The following is a 15,065-nucleotide window of genomic DNA, read 5'->3' on the forward strand; positions in this document are numbered from 1 at the left end:
TACCTCAAACTTTTGTGTATTATTGTGGTGATTTAGAAGCATGGGTTCTGAAGTCAGATATGCCTGTCTGACACTGGACAGATTTTTTTTTTTTTAAGAGAATTTTTATTTATTTATTTATTTTTAGGCGGACACAACATCTTTGTTTGTATGTGGTGTTGAGGATCGAACCTGGGCCGTAAGCATGCCAGGCGAGCGCGCTACCGCTTGAGCCACATCTCCAGCCCTGGACAGATTTCTTAATCTCCCTGTATGTCAGCTTTCTCATGTGCACAGTGGGGTTGTTGGAAGATTGAGTTAAAATATATTAAGGACATAATACTGCCTGGTGCAAAGTACATACTGTTTAATCATTTGCTATTTTTTTTTCCAGAGATACACATGAAAGTTTATTTGTCAGAGTTGACAAATAAAGGCACATCTCTTCATAGACAGCATAGACAGAGAAAGGAAAAAACAGTATTATTGTTAATAGGGCATTTTGTACTTTAATGAAATTTGCATATGTTCTAAAATTCACTGCTCTGGGAATTCAAGAAATGGGTGACTTAAAGCTTTTAAGTTTCAGGAAACATGTATTATTCTTTGATGAATTAATTTCCTCCTTTTTTTTTTTTTTTTTTTTTGTATCGGGGATTGAATGAGGCACTTGACCACTGAGCCACATCCCCAGCCCTATTTAGTATTTTATTTAGAGACAGTGTCTGAGTTGCTTAGTGCCTCCACTCGCCTTTGCTGAGGCCGGCTTTGAACTCTCCTATCTCAGCCTCCTGAGCCTCTAGGATTACAGGTGTGGGCCACCACACCAGGTTTCTTCCATTTTCTTTATTACCTCTTCCGAAAACTCCTCTTCACGGTTAAACCTCCTAGCTCACCTCTAATTTCCATACATTTCCCCCTCTCTTGTGTATCTTTTTGTCTTCTTATTCTGCTTCCTGAGTTAACTTTATATTTTTCTGACCCTTGCTGAATTTTTTTTTAGTTGCAGTTGGATATCATGCCTTTATTTTATTTATTTATTTTTATATGGTGCTGAAGATCGAATCCCGTGCCTCACATATGCTAGGCAAGCGCTCTGCCCCTAAGCTGCAACCCCAGCCTTGAATTTAAAAAAAAAATTTTTTAGTTGTCAATGGACCTTTATGATTTTTTAAAAAAATTTAAGTTATAGATGGACATAATACCTTTATTTTATTACTTCATTTATTTACATGGTGCTGATGATCTAACCCAGCACTCCATGCATGCAAGGTAAGCAGGCTACCACTGAGCCACAACCCCAGTCCCTGGACTTTTATCTATTTATGTGCAGTGCTGAGAATCGAACCCAGTGCCTCACACATGCGAGGCAAGTACTCTGCCACTGAGCCACAACCCCAGCCCTGAATTTTTTTAAATTTAGTTTTTCTATATTCTAAGTGTGTTGTTCTCTTAAAGCATTTTTGTTATTTGTTTTGGTTACTAGAGATTGAACCTAGAGACTTGTAGGTACTAGACAAGCACTCTGCTACTGACCTACATCTCCAGCCCTTTTTGAGATAGGTTCTTGCTAAGTTGTGCAGGCTGTCCTTGAATTTGCTTTCCTCCTGCCTCAGCCTCCCAAGTAGCTGGGGTTATAGTTGTATGCCACCTTGCCCAGCTGTTTCATTCTGTTTACTTGTTTTCAAGTTGGAAGCTTGCCTTCAATGTCTAGTGATCCTTGACTGCTCATATTTAAGAAGGAGGCATTAAAAAGCTTAAAGTACCAAGTGAAGCCTTTCAACCAGGAGGTGTCACAATACAGTGATTTTCACTGGGAGCATCCTAAATGTTTACATCTGTTTTTCTGGGCACGTTCATTTTCTCTGGAATATTCTCCAGTATTTCACCTGTGCCAGACAAGAAATGGTTTAAGCTTCTTGGCTAGGGTTGCTTGTTTATTGATACTAGAGATGGAATCCAGGGCCTTGCCTATATGCTAAGCACATGCTCTACTTCAGAGCTACACTACAAGTCCCTTGACCAGTTTAACAACTAAGCTTGGAAAGGGGGTTGGGACTGTATCATTTTAAAGTTTTTATTTTTCTGTTTTCAGTCGTCACACTCCTTGTCCTCCGCTGTGCCTAAAGTTCCTGACTGACCCTTTCCCTGCAGAAGTGAGAGGTAACTCACCTACTGTGAAATGGATGGAAGAATTTGAGGAGCATAAAAATATAATTACCCCATGTGTAAACTTTTTTTTTTTAATGGTACTGAGGATTAAACTGAGGACCTTGTGCATGCTAGACAAGTGCTCTATTATTGAGCTATATCCCCAGACTTTTATTTTTAATTTTGAGACAGGGTCTCACTAAATTGCTTAAGGCCTTGCTAAATTGATGAGGCAGACCTTGAATATGTGATCCTCCTGTGTTAGCCTCCTTGTCATTGGGATTACAACTTAGGCGTGGGCTACCAAGCCCAGCTTTAAAATTTTTCTTTTTGAGCAGGGTCTCCCTAAATTCCCAGGCTGGCCTCAAACTTATGAATTTCCTGTACTGGCCTCCCCAGTAGTTGGGATTGCAGGCATGCACCACTGTGCCCAGCTTTGTATATAAACTTTCAAGGGTTTTTTTTTTTGCCACCTCTTGCCCCCACTGTCCTATGTATCATATCTCCTTGCTTCTTGTTGATATTCCCCCACTTTGGCAGCTTCTTCTGCTAAATCTTTCTTCCTCCTTTTCATCTTCCAAGAATTGTTGACACCTTTCTTTTGCTATTTTCTCTCCTACCCTTAAATCTGTGGAGTTTATGCCCATTGAATCCTTCCCTGTCATCTCAGGGACAAATTTGTGTGTTAAATTCCTTTATCCAGGATCAGGAAAAACACTCTCACTTTGCCAGATACTAAATGTAGCAATGGTTGTTTTTTGTTTGTTTGTTTTGTTTTTTTAGCAATGGCATTTTGACTGTAAAAGATTAGAATCCCAAAGAACCAAACATTAGCCAGAAAAGTTTTCCAACAAAGTTACTCTTATTTATTTAACTATAAGAAATTACTCTTTATTAATTAAATCACAAGGAATTTTTAGCACAAAATTTAACATATTAATGACCATCACATCCTGGTCTCTAGGGCTTGCTCTGCCTTTCCCAATCCTTAGTGGAATTTAGAAGGAAAGACATCATTAACAGAGACCAAGTCAGATGGTTGCAGGTTCTCCTTTCCCAGTTACTGGACAAGCTGCTCAATTCTTGTCCAGAAAAGGAAAGAGCCAGTTCTTTATAAAAATCTAATAAAGAATTTGACATTGTATTATAAGATCTCTCTTAACAATTTAGATTTATCAACAGTTTTGGTCCAAACTCATTGCTTCTATTTTTTTTTTTTTTTTCATTTTGCAATTTACTTTTTGAGTATGTAATTTTAGTAATCTCATTCCTTGTGCAGAAATGAATTAAACCAGTGCAAAGAAAAACCCCTTAAACTGGAACAGCCTCATCTTGCTTTGGAAAGGTTTTTCTGCTCCTCCTCCACCCAAGAGATAAACACATGTCCCCCAAAGTCCAAAATGTTACTTCTGGCCTTGGAATGTACATAAAGGCAGCTACTGATTGGCTGATTCAAATCACTGAGAAAGCAGCTGGAACCACTATGCAGGCAGCCTTCTTTGGAAGTTTGTTAATATCCACTCTTGAGAATCCTCCATGATTTTATATAAAGGCTCTAAGTTCCTAATAACTTCTGCAATTCCATTTCAGGAGCTAGGCTCTGAGGAGGCGTTGGAATTATCAGGAGCAAGAGCAGCAGCAGTGGCCCCACGAGGTAGAACCTCAATAACTCGAGGCTTGTCGATGATACGGGCTGTTCGGTTTCCCTTTTCCACGATGCCGACGATCCATGCTTGGTGACCCTCTCCGTACTTGGAAGATTTTATTTCTGAGCAAAATCGAGCTGCCTGTTCTCTTGGCAGACAAATTAGTAATCCCCCAGAGGTTTCAGCTGAGGTTCCTTGAAGTAGTCCAAATCGCCCACTGGCCTTGCTGATGGCAGCCATCTTGGCAATGATCGGCAGATTATGAATGACAAAGGACACCTCATTTCTTTGTTGTTTTGCGAGGTTCTGAGAGTGTCCTAAAATGCCAAAGCCTGTGATATCGGTGGCTGCATGGGCATTAAAGGTGTGCATTAATCCGGCAGCAGTTCTATTTAGGGTAGCCATATTGAACATAGCTTCCTGATAAGCCAGCTCTACCTCTTCTCTGGAGACCACCATTTTTATCTTATTCCATCTTTCAGGATTATCCAGCCATTGGTGGGCATTAGCGGCGACTTGAGTGCCTAAGGGTTTGGTTAACACGAGCACATCCCCTACAACTGCATTGTCAGGCATTATGAATTCATTTGGCTGACATACCACAGTGGCAACTCCCCCGATGATAATCCAAGGGTTGACCACTGTTTGTCCACCTGTCACTGCAGTGCCTCCCTCCTCAGCAGCATCCCGAAAGCCTTTAACCATGAGTGGTGTTACCTTTTCTCGTTCTTCCTCATTCATACTCTGGCTGACACTGAGTAACATTAACATGTTGTCACATTCAGTAATGCCCATGGCGTAGAGGTCACTCAGCACATTTGCACAAGCTATACGCCCCATCATGTACGGATCTTCCACCAAGGGGTAGAAAAAGTCCGTGGTCTGCACCAGTGATAGGCCTCCGTGCCTCAGGGGGATGACGCAGGAATCCATCCCAATACTCAAGAATGGAAAAGTTGGGCTGGGGCCTGTCCCAGAGGTCAGGCCAGCTTCCTGGGCCGCCTCTTCCTGGCCTCCAACCAGGCCGGAGCCCGGCTGGGGCCGCATGTCCGGCCGTGACAGTCCCGCCAGGAGTTTGAGCAGCGTCTCCTGGGGGACCTTGCAGCCTCAACCCTTCATGCCAGAGAAACCGGTCAGCCGCCAGCTCGGGCTGAAGCCCAACGTCTGGGGATCGAAGGGCCGGTAGCTCGAGAAGCCCCGGCCAAGAGACATGCCCGCCGGGCCCGAGGCGCCTTCCGCGGTCACCAACGCCGCCATCGCTTCTCCGCAGGCTCCCACCGCGGTCTCCGCCATCGCGCCGACCGAGTAGGGAGAGGGAAGGATGGGAGGGGAAAAGAGAAGAAGGTCCTTTTATTTTCTACTCAAGCTTAATTTTAAGTAACAGTCAGATATTACCGGAAGAGCTTCTCTCGCGCCGCAAAACTCACTGCACACGCTGCCTTCCCGGCTTCCAAGTGAGAAGCGGCCGGCCTCTCTTATTTATAGGCCTAGTGATTGACAGCCCCGCCATCCAATGAAAACTTGCCTCTGAGAGGCGTGCTTCCTTTACTCCAAAAGGTGCATTACAAATTGGCCACCCGCTTTCAAACTGATCCCAGAGAGGTTATGAAACGTCACGTGCTTTAGTATGCTCCGCTTCTAATATTAAAAAAAAAAAAAAATCTTTCGTAAGTGATTGGAGGAATACTGCGTCCCTGAAATCACTTTACCAAAGACTAGAATTCTTGCAGGCTAAAGAACACTCGACAAACCTCGTGGAGGTCAGAATAGTCCTAGGGTCACCTGACAGTGTATAAGATCCAGGATAGCAAAATAGCTCAAGGGAAAAAGCGGGGAAAATGAGAAATTAGAAATTAAGTTACTGCCAGTAATTGAGCAAGTTGCAGCATTGATATTATGAAATGTTAATATGGACTTTAATGAAATTTAGGACTCACAGTCCAGACACCTTTACGGGTTGTGATGCTATTAGGGTTAGGGTTAGGGTTATCACTTTTGGTGTCAGGTTGATTCATGTCTGCAATAGAACAGCTCACCTAATGAAATTTAGGACTCACAGTCCAGACACCTTTATGGGTTGTGATGCTATTAGGGTTAGGGTTAGGGTTAGTGTCATCACTTTTGGTGTCAGGTTGATTCATGTCTGCAATAGAACAGCTCACCTGGGCCTTCTAAAACGTCTTTATCTCTCTAAGTTAATATTTGTGAGAATCTGTGGTATATATATGAAGGGCAATTTGCCAAAGTCTATTAAAATTACAACTGCTTCTAAATACTTTTGATCCATCAGTTCCAAGTCTAGAATTTTATCTAACAATACTCACCAGTGTGGGAAAGTTTATCTTATTTATTACTGTGCCGTTTGCAATATCAACGTGCTGGAAACAGTTTAGATGCTTATCAACTATGATTTAAATAAATTATGAGGGGCTGGGGCTATAGCTCAGTGGTAAAGTGCTTGCCTGGAAAAATGTGAGGCACTGGGTTCCATCCTCAGCACCACATAAACATAAATATACTGTATGTTCATCTACAACTAAATAAATATTTAAAAATAAATAAATAAATTATGAAAAAATAAAATAAATTGTGGTATAGTTATACAATGAATATTATTTATTTGTGAAGTTATTTACAGCTATAAGCAGCATCAATATGGATAACCTTAAAAACAAAATGTTGGGAATAAAAAAGCAAGTTGCAGAAAAATACATAAAATAAGGTATCATTTATATAAAGTTCAAAACTAGGTAAAACAATAACATAAAAGATAGATATGTAAGTTATAAAAAACCCTTTAAGAGGCAAGAGAATTAATATAAAATTTAGCATGGGGGTTATTTCTGGGAAAGAGTACGTGGGAAGCTTCTGATCTACATTAAATTCTGTTTTCTGGGCTAGTGGTGTGTACATTTTTTTTTTTTTTGGTGGGGGGAGAGTGGGGAGGATTGAACTCAGGGGCAGTCAACCACTGAGCCACATCCCCAGCCCTATTTTATATTTTATTTACAGACAGGGTTCACTGAGTTGCTTAGTGCCTCTCTTTTTTGCTGAGACTGGCTTTGAACTCATGATCCTCCAGTCTCAGCCTTCCTAGCCACTAAGATTACAGGCATATGCCATCACCGGCATATGTGTGATCTTTAAATTATACAGGGCTACAGATGTGGCTCAGTGATGGGGTGCTTGCCTAGGATGTATGAGGCCCTGGATTTGATCTCCAGTGCCAAAAAAATGAAAATCATGCTTTTTATACTTTCTATAATCTCTTTCTTTCTTTTTCTTTTTCAGGGTTATTACAACTGCTGTACCACTGAGCTGCATCACAAGCCCATTTTATTTTTTGAAAAATTTGAAACAAGGTTTTACTAAATTATCCAGGCTGGCCTCAAACTTGTGATCCTCTTGTCTCAGCCTCCCAAATCACTGGGATTATAGACATGGACCACCATACCCAGCTTGTAATTAACTTTTGAATAACGAAAGTGTGCTGTATTTCAGAATTTAAAAAAAAAATGATGTAGTGAAAAAAATAAATAAATGTCTTTTTGCTAAAAGACCTTTGAAATTTTCTTTTTCTTTCTTTTTTTTTTTTTCTTTTTTTTTTTTTTTTAGTGTTGGAAAAACTAGGAGTGAAATTTAGGACTCACAGTCCAGACACTTTTATGGGTTGTGATGCTATTGAACCTAGGGCCTCATGCATGTTAAGGAAAGCTATAACCTCAACTCAACTCAATGTCTGCATTGCTTGATAATCAGGCTGTTACCTTGAAAAAGTTATTTCTCTCTGCACTTAGTTTTCAATTCTGTAAAATGAGGATCATAATCTCTGCTTAGGACCTGGCATGAGAACCTTATGAAAACTTCAGCTGTGAAAAGACCTTTGCAGGGCTGGGATTATGGCTCAGCGGTAGAGCACTTGCCTAGCATGTATGAGGCACTGGCTTCAATCCTCAGCACCACATGAAAATAAATAAATAAAGGTATTGTGTCCAAATTACAACTGAAAAATATAAGTTAAAAAAAATTTTAAAAAGACATGACCTTGGCAAATATGTTCATCATATTGTACTGATGAAATATTGCTCATATGACTAAGGGAAAAAGGAACACATTATATAATGTGTGTAATTTCCTGAGTTAAAAAATGACTAAGGTCCTGCTGGTTGTTTGCTCTCAGTTTTTTGAACTTTTCCCTCTCAATTGTGATGTGTAATTATTTACTCAGGTGGCAATGTCATGATTATGTCTTCCCCACTAGTTTAGAAGCTCCACACAGCAGAAGCTGCTTTGTTTTCCCTATCATTTTATATGGTGAAATAACATTTGTTGAATGAATCAATCATTTTATACACTTTATGTCCATAAAAAATCAATCATTTTATCATTTTATGTGCTTTGCTGAGCACATTGGATAAGCCATGGTGCTAAACATTATGCATTGGTTGATCTTTCCATTTCATCTCCATCGCAGCCCCAGAAAATTGGCATTATTCCTTCCATTTTACAGAGAAGAAAACTGAGGGCCCTTGAAAAGTGAAGAGTCCCAGACAGGGTTAAAAGCTGGGAAGCACGGGCTGGGGTTGGAGCTCAGTGGTGGAGCACTCGCCTACCACCAGTGAGGCCACTGGGTTGGATCCTCAGCACCACATCAAAATAAATAAATAAAATAAAAGTATTGTGAGAAGCTACAGAGTGAGATTACAAACCCGAGTCTGATAGACCTACAGACTCCTGCTCTACCTCCCGTGCTCAGGGCCTTGGTAATAATTCTAACAATCCCCATATCACACCCCTCAAGCAAGCAGGGTCTTTGCAGGGAAGATCTCATCCATCTAGTTCCCTGATGGATAGGACATTGCTACAAGGGAGCAGTGTTCACACAGACCAGTGCAAAGAAAGTGTCAGATCTGCCATGGCCACTGACCAATCTACTGAACTCAGAAAAACAAGTTCATTTGTCCTTGTGCAAGTGATCCCTATGGATGTCCCAAGAGTGATGTTTGTGACCGTGCGTCATGAGCACTGGAAAGCATCCATTTTATTCTTTTGTTTGTTTTGCACTGAGAGCTCCTTTGAACTATGTTTCTCATTTGGGGTAAAGCATGTGGGTCAGAGATTGCAAAGTTAAATCTGAGGGTGAGGGTGTCCAGGAAGACAAAGGAGTTTTCAAGAATAAAATGATCTGAGACTCAGCCCCACATTTGTTTTTCACCTACAAAAAAAGCGTTTGGTCTCTGTGCAGTGGCACACACCTGTAATGGCAACGGCTCAGGAAACTGAGGCAGGAGGATCACAAGTTTGTGACCAGCCTTGGCAATTTAGGGAGCTCCTCTGCAATTTAGCAAGACTCTTTCTCAAAACAAAAAAATGAAAAGAAGGAGAGGGAAGTAGCTCAGTGGTAAAATGTCCCAGTACTGAGAAAAAAAAAAAAAAAAAGCATTTGAGTTCAAAGCCAGCTTCCTAGCTAATAAAGCATATGACTAATTATGATAATAATATGGAGTCATAGCACTTAGATTTTAAGATTCAGTACACTAATTTTTTTACTGTGGCAAAATATATATAACTTCAGTGTACTTTTTTGCTTTCATTTTTGTTTGTGCTGAGGATTGAATCCAGCCTCTGCAAACGCTAAACATATGCTGTACCACTGAGCTGCATGTCCAAACCAAATATATAAAATTTTTGTCATGGTGCTGGAGATCAAAACCGGTGCTTTACACATGCTAAGCAAGTGTTCTTTCACTAAGCTACATTCCCAGCCCATTGCTCCCCAGTTTTTTGTTTTTTTTTTTTTTTGGTGGTGGTGGTACCAGGGATTGAACTCAGGGGCACTTGACCACTGAGCCCCATCCCCAGATCTATTTTTTATTGTATTTAGAGACAGGGTCTCACTAAGTTGCTTAGCACTTGCCCTTGCTGAGGCTGGCTTTGAACTCGTGGTCCTTCTGCCTCAGCCTCCCAAGCTGCTGGGACTACAGGCATGCATGCACCTTTATGCCCAGCTCTTTTTTTTTTTTTTTTTTTCAACTGTGAGACAGGATCTTGCTAAGTTGCTTAGGCCCTCGATAAATTTCTGAGGCTGGACTCGAATTTGCCATCCTCCTGCCTCATCCTCCCCAGGTGCTGAGATTACAGGCATATGCCACCACACCCAGCTTCTCAGTATACTTTTTTTTTTTTAAGGATATTTCTTTTTTTTTTTTTAAGTTGTAGTTAGACACAGTGCCCTTATTTTATTTATTTTTATGTGGTGCTGAGGATTGAACCCTGGGCCTCAGAAGTGCGAGGCGAGCACTCTACCGCTGAGCCACAATCCCAGCCCCTCAGTACACTTTTAATGACAATTTTTTCCTACCATAAAATAATCCTGGTGTTTTTATAGACACACACATCTTAGTAAAAAAGGGAAAGTTAAAATAACCTGAAATTCCACTTGGCAGAGAGACATATTGTTAGTGGATAGTATTTTAGATATTTTCCTTCATATATGTTGACACAGGCACCACCTCACACTGAGCTCCAGGGGGCGCCCTGTATGCTCTGTATTTATATGCACACTTCTTTTGTAGCAAAAATAGGATCTTTGTATTTTTCTCTCTCCCTCCCCCCCTTTCTTTCTTTCTTTCTTTTTTGTATCCTTGGTACAAAAAAATCCCAGGGACACTTAACCACTGAGCCACAGCTTCAGCCCCTTTTTTATTTTTTGTTTTGAGACAGTGTCTCTTGAACCTGCTTAGGGCTTTGCTAAATTGCTGAGGCTGGCTTTGAACTTGCCATCCTCCTGCTTCAGCCCCTTGAGCTGCTGGGCTTATAGGTATCTACCACCATGCCTGGCTATCTCATTTATTTCTATAGTTTGAGAATCTTTTACCTAAATGCTTGGGAGTAGAATTGTTTCAGATTTCAGGTTTTTCTGGATTTTTAGAATATTTGCATATGCATAATGAGATATCTTAGGGATGGGACCCATGTTTAAACAGGGCATTCATTTATGTTTAAGATATACCTTATACATAAGGTGGAATGTTCTACTTGTGGTTATTGCCAATGCTCAAAAAGTTTCAGATTTTGGATTTTATTTTATTTTTTTGTACCGGAGATTGAACTCAGGAGCACTCAACCACTGAGCCACATGTACAGCCTTATTTTGCATTTTATTTAAAGACAGAGTCTCACTGAGTTGCTTATGTCTCACTGTTGCTGAGGCTGATTTTGAACTCTTGATCCTCCTGCCTCAGCCTCCCGAGCTGCCAGGATAATAAGCCTGCACCACCGCATCCAGCCTGGATTTTTTTATATTAAAATACCCATCCTACACAGTGGTGCTCCCCTGGAATCCCAGCAGCTCGGGAGACTTAGGCAGGAGGTTAGAGAGTTCAAAGCCAGCCTCAGCAACTGAGAAGTACCAGGCAATTTAGTCATACCCTATCTCTAATAAAATACAAAATGGAGCTGGACATGTGGCTCATTGTTGAGTGCCTCTGAGTTCAATCCCTGGTACATACCCACTCCAATAAAAAAAAAAAAAAAGGATGATCAACTTGTAGTAAGAAATAATAAGAAATAAAATAATGGCCAAAAATAATCTAGCATGTTCTCTACAGTCCTACTGAATTCATTCAAATTTTTTTCTGAAGATTTCCTCTGTGCTAGGTGTTGTGCTAAACACTGGAAATATAACACAATATACAAACATCCCTGACCTTATGGAGCTGACATACTAGTGGGAAGAGACAAAAATAAATAAAAAATCAATCATGTGTTGGCAATTGATGCTAAGGAGGAAAAGCAAGAGGTGTAGGAAGTATGGTGAGCATGTATCATGTGGCGGTGGCCAGGGTGGGCCTCACTGATAAAGTGCCTTTGAAGTAGAGGCCTGAATGAAATGAGGAATAAACATGAGGATATCTGAGGATGTGAGAGAATGGCAAGTGCAAAGACATTGAGGCAGGACCTGGGGTGTTCTAGCAATGAGGAGGCCACAGTGATTGGCACATGGTAAGCAGAAATAGTTTGAGTTATAGGACAAGGTCAGGCAGATGTGAGGCAAAGTATGGGAAGGTAGTAAGGATATGTGATCTTGGTTGTTATTGTGAGACTATTGGTCTGACTTTGTTACAGATTTTTTTTTTTTTTTTTTAAGTGCTGGGGATTGAACCCAGGGGCGCTTGGCCCCTGAGCCACGTCCCCAGCCCTTTTTGTATTTTATTTACAGACAGGATCTTGCTAAGTTGCTTAGGGCCTCACTAAGTTGCTGAGGCTGGCTTTGAAGTCTCCCGAGCCACTGTGTGCACCACTGCGCTGGGACTGTTACTGATTATTTTTTTGCTGGTTCTGGAATCAAACCCAGGGCCTCATGCATATTAGGCAAGATGTCTACCACTGAGCTACATCTTCATTCTCCTTTGTTAGAGATTTCAATTTGCAGTCAAATTCTGGAGTTACACACTTCTAAGGTGCTTTTCCCACCAGCCTGAACCCCCATGACCTGATCTCCAGCATCCAGATGAGTGTCCCCATTGTTGGTCCCTGATCTGGGCCTGACTCAGAACAGTCTGTTTCCAACCCCCTCCTCCCCTGTGTTTGCCCATGTGACTTCCAGCAACACGCTATGCCTCAAGGGGACTTAGGGTTGACACCCAGGGCCATGGCCTTCACACCCTCACCAACCTTCCACCAACTTAAGCAACAGAAAGCTTCAGTTTGGTTTCTGGGGCCAATGCGAGAAGCTCTCGCCAGTCATCTCCTTCCATGAGAACAGAGAAAGAGAGAAAAGGGATGAAAGAACTCAAAGCCATGGCAGATGGACACTCAGGGAACAGAGGATACACATATTGGGAAGGAGAGGGTGGCTTTGAGGGAGGTGAGGAGGGAGTTGTGAGATAATCTGGGGGAGGAGCTTTTGGGTGAGAAACGGCCATGGTGAAGCCCCAGTGGGAGCAGACCTGACATGTGGGAGGACCAACGAGTAGGCCCGTGTGGCAGGTGATGAGGAAGCCAGACAGAAGATAGGAGGTGGTGTCAGAGAGACCTGTAGGGCAAGGCGGTGCAGGGCCTTGTGGGCCAGGGGATGCCTCTGGTCTTGACTCTGGATAAGATAGGAGGGTTTAAACTAGAAGAATGACCGAGAGCCCTCTGGCTGTGGGTGGGGTCGTGGGGTGGAGACCTGGAAGCAGAGAGACAGTGAGGTCACTCCTGCAGATGTCCTGGGCAGTGTCCAAGGGTGGGCACCTTGGAGATGGGGAGAGGGGGTCAGACTGGATATATTTTGAAGGGAGAGCCAACAGAATTTCCGGGTAGATTGGATGTGAGGTCTGATGGGTCATGTGAAGGATTTTTAAACTTTTTATGCAAGAGAAAGGTTTTAAGCAGGGGTGTGGCATAGTTGATTCCTGGTTTTGAAAGGTCACTCAGGCTGCTGGGTGAGAGTAGACGGGAAGGACAGGGTGCAGCAGAGAGTTGGGATGGCTGGGGTGAGTGTGCCAGGGGTAGAGGAAGTGGCCAGAAGGCAGCATGAGCTGCTCTGTCACCTGAAAGTCCATGACTGTTTCTGTGCCCAACAAACACTATGGTCTTCCAAGCTCCAGGAAGTCCTTCCTCTGGTATCCCAAAGCTCTGAGCTTTCTTTTGTTTTAGCATTTACCATGCTAGGCTTCCTCTGACGCCTGTGAGCTCTTCATAGCTATAACTATACTTCACACAAGGCCCAGCCTGGGGTCTGGTGCAAAGAATGTCTTAGTGTTTGTTGAATGAATAAAAGAAAGAATGTGGGTAAGGAGAGAGCAACATTCTGATATTTGGAATTGTGATTTCTTTATCATTCTTTTTGATTATAAAATTACTATGTGTTCTTTATTTTAAAAATTACATATAATTTTTAAAAATTACATGTAATTAAAAAATTTAAATAAAAGAATAAAAATTACATTATATATATATATATATATATATATATATATATATATATATATATATATCTCACACAGAAGTTTCCCCAAACCTCATTTTTTCTACTCTAGAGATAACTCAAGACATCTCTAGAATCTACAAATAACATTTATTTAGAGTTCAGTAAATAGCCTCCTCTTTTAATGTGTACAATAAAGGCTGAGCATGGTGGCACACACTTGTAAACCCAGCGACTAGGGAGGCTGAGGCAGGAGGATTGCAAGTTCAAGGCCAGCTTCAGCAACTCAGTGAGGCCCTAAGTAGCTTAGCAAGTTTTATCAAAATAAAAGAGAGAGAGAGAGAGAGAAGGGAGATATGGGACTGGGAGGTTGAGACAGACTTCCTGCCTAGTAGACAGTGTAATACCCGCTGCAACTTGTTTTTTCCTGCTTACATTATCATGACAATCTTTCTATGCTATTACATGTAAGTCTAACAAATTTTGTTCAAGATTGAACAGTATTCTAGAAAATGGACATATTTCATTGCTTTAACATTTTCTTTTTTCAGTCTGAGGATGAAACCCAGAACCTTGCACATGCTAGGCAAGTGCTCTGCCACTGAGCCACATCCCCAGCCTCTACCAGCTTATTCTTGGCTAGACTGATTTTCTTTTTCTTTTCTTTCTTTTTTTTTTTTTTGTGGTGCTGGGGATTAACCCAGGGCCTTGTGCATTCGAGATGCAAGGCAAGCACTCTACCAACTGAGCTATATTCTCAGCCCTTTTTCTTCTTCCTTTCTGTATCAAAATAGTTTCTCGAGCCTTCTTGTTGCATGCATTTTGAGGCAGTAGATTTTAGGAGGGAAAAATGGAACAGTTGTTCCTCCTAGGGTGGCCAGAGGACTTGAGAATTGGTCTTACAGGAAATTAACAGAGGATGATCAGCCAGGAAGAAAGAAGACTAAGGGTGACATGAGCTTTGGCGAGATTTCTGCAGGGGCTGATTTGGCAAGATTTCAGAGGTGCAGGAGATGCAAAAGACCTGCTTGGAAACTCATGAGCATCCTGTCTCTGAAGGTGTATAAGCAGGGGTTGGTTGAACTTGTATTTGGAAGAACTTGTGTGAGGTACAGGAGGGTGGAATTAGGTGATATTTGGAAATCCTTTCAACTTGATATTCTGGTTTTGTGGGGTTTTTTTGGGTTTTTTTTGGTACTGGGAGTTGAACCCAGAGGTGCTTTGTCACTGAGCTTTATCCCCAAGTTCTTTTTATTTTTTATTTGAGATAGAATCTTGCTAAGTTTCTAAGGATCCCACTAAGTTGCTGAGGCTGGCCTCAAACTTGTGATTCTTCTATCTTAGCCTCCCAAGTCACTGGCATTACAGATGTCTGC

The 15,065-nt window shown here is 41.6% G+C and overlaps 1 protein-coding gene across 1 annotated transcript; it reads right to left on the bottom strand.

Annotated features, from left to right (window-relative positions):
* Window positions 1-2,973: 2,973 nt before the first annotated feature.
* On the bottom strand, window positions 2,974-5,241 carry Sephs2 (selenophosphate synthetase 2). The gene has a single exon (XM_027948682.3). It carries the CDS (start codon window positions 5,067-5,069, stop codon window positions 3,717-3,719), a length of 1,353 nt encoding a protein of 450 aa, XP_027804483.2. The 5' UTR covers window positions 5,070-5,241; the 3' UTR covers window positions 2,974-3,716.
* Window positions 5,242-15,065: the final 9,824 nt, after the last annotated feature.

Source organism: Marmota flaviventris, chromosome 19 (assembly GCF_047511675.1).
Source record: "Marmota flaviventris isolate mMarFla1 chromosome 19, mMarFla1.hap1, whole genome shotgun sequence".
Taxonomy (NCBI): domain Eukaryota; kingdom Metazoa; phylum Chordata; class Mammalia; order Rodentia; family Sciuridae; genus Marmota; species Marmota flaviventris.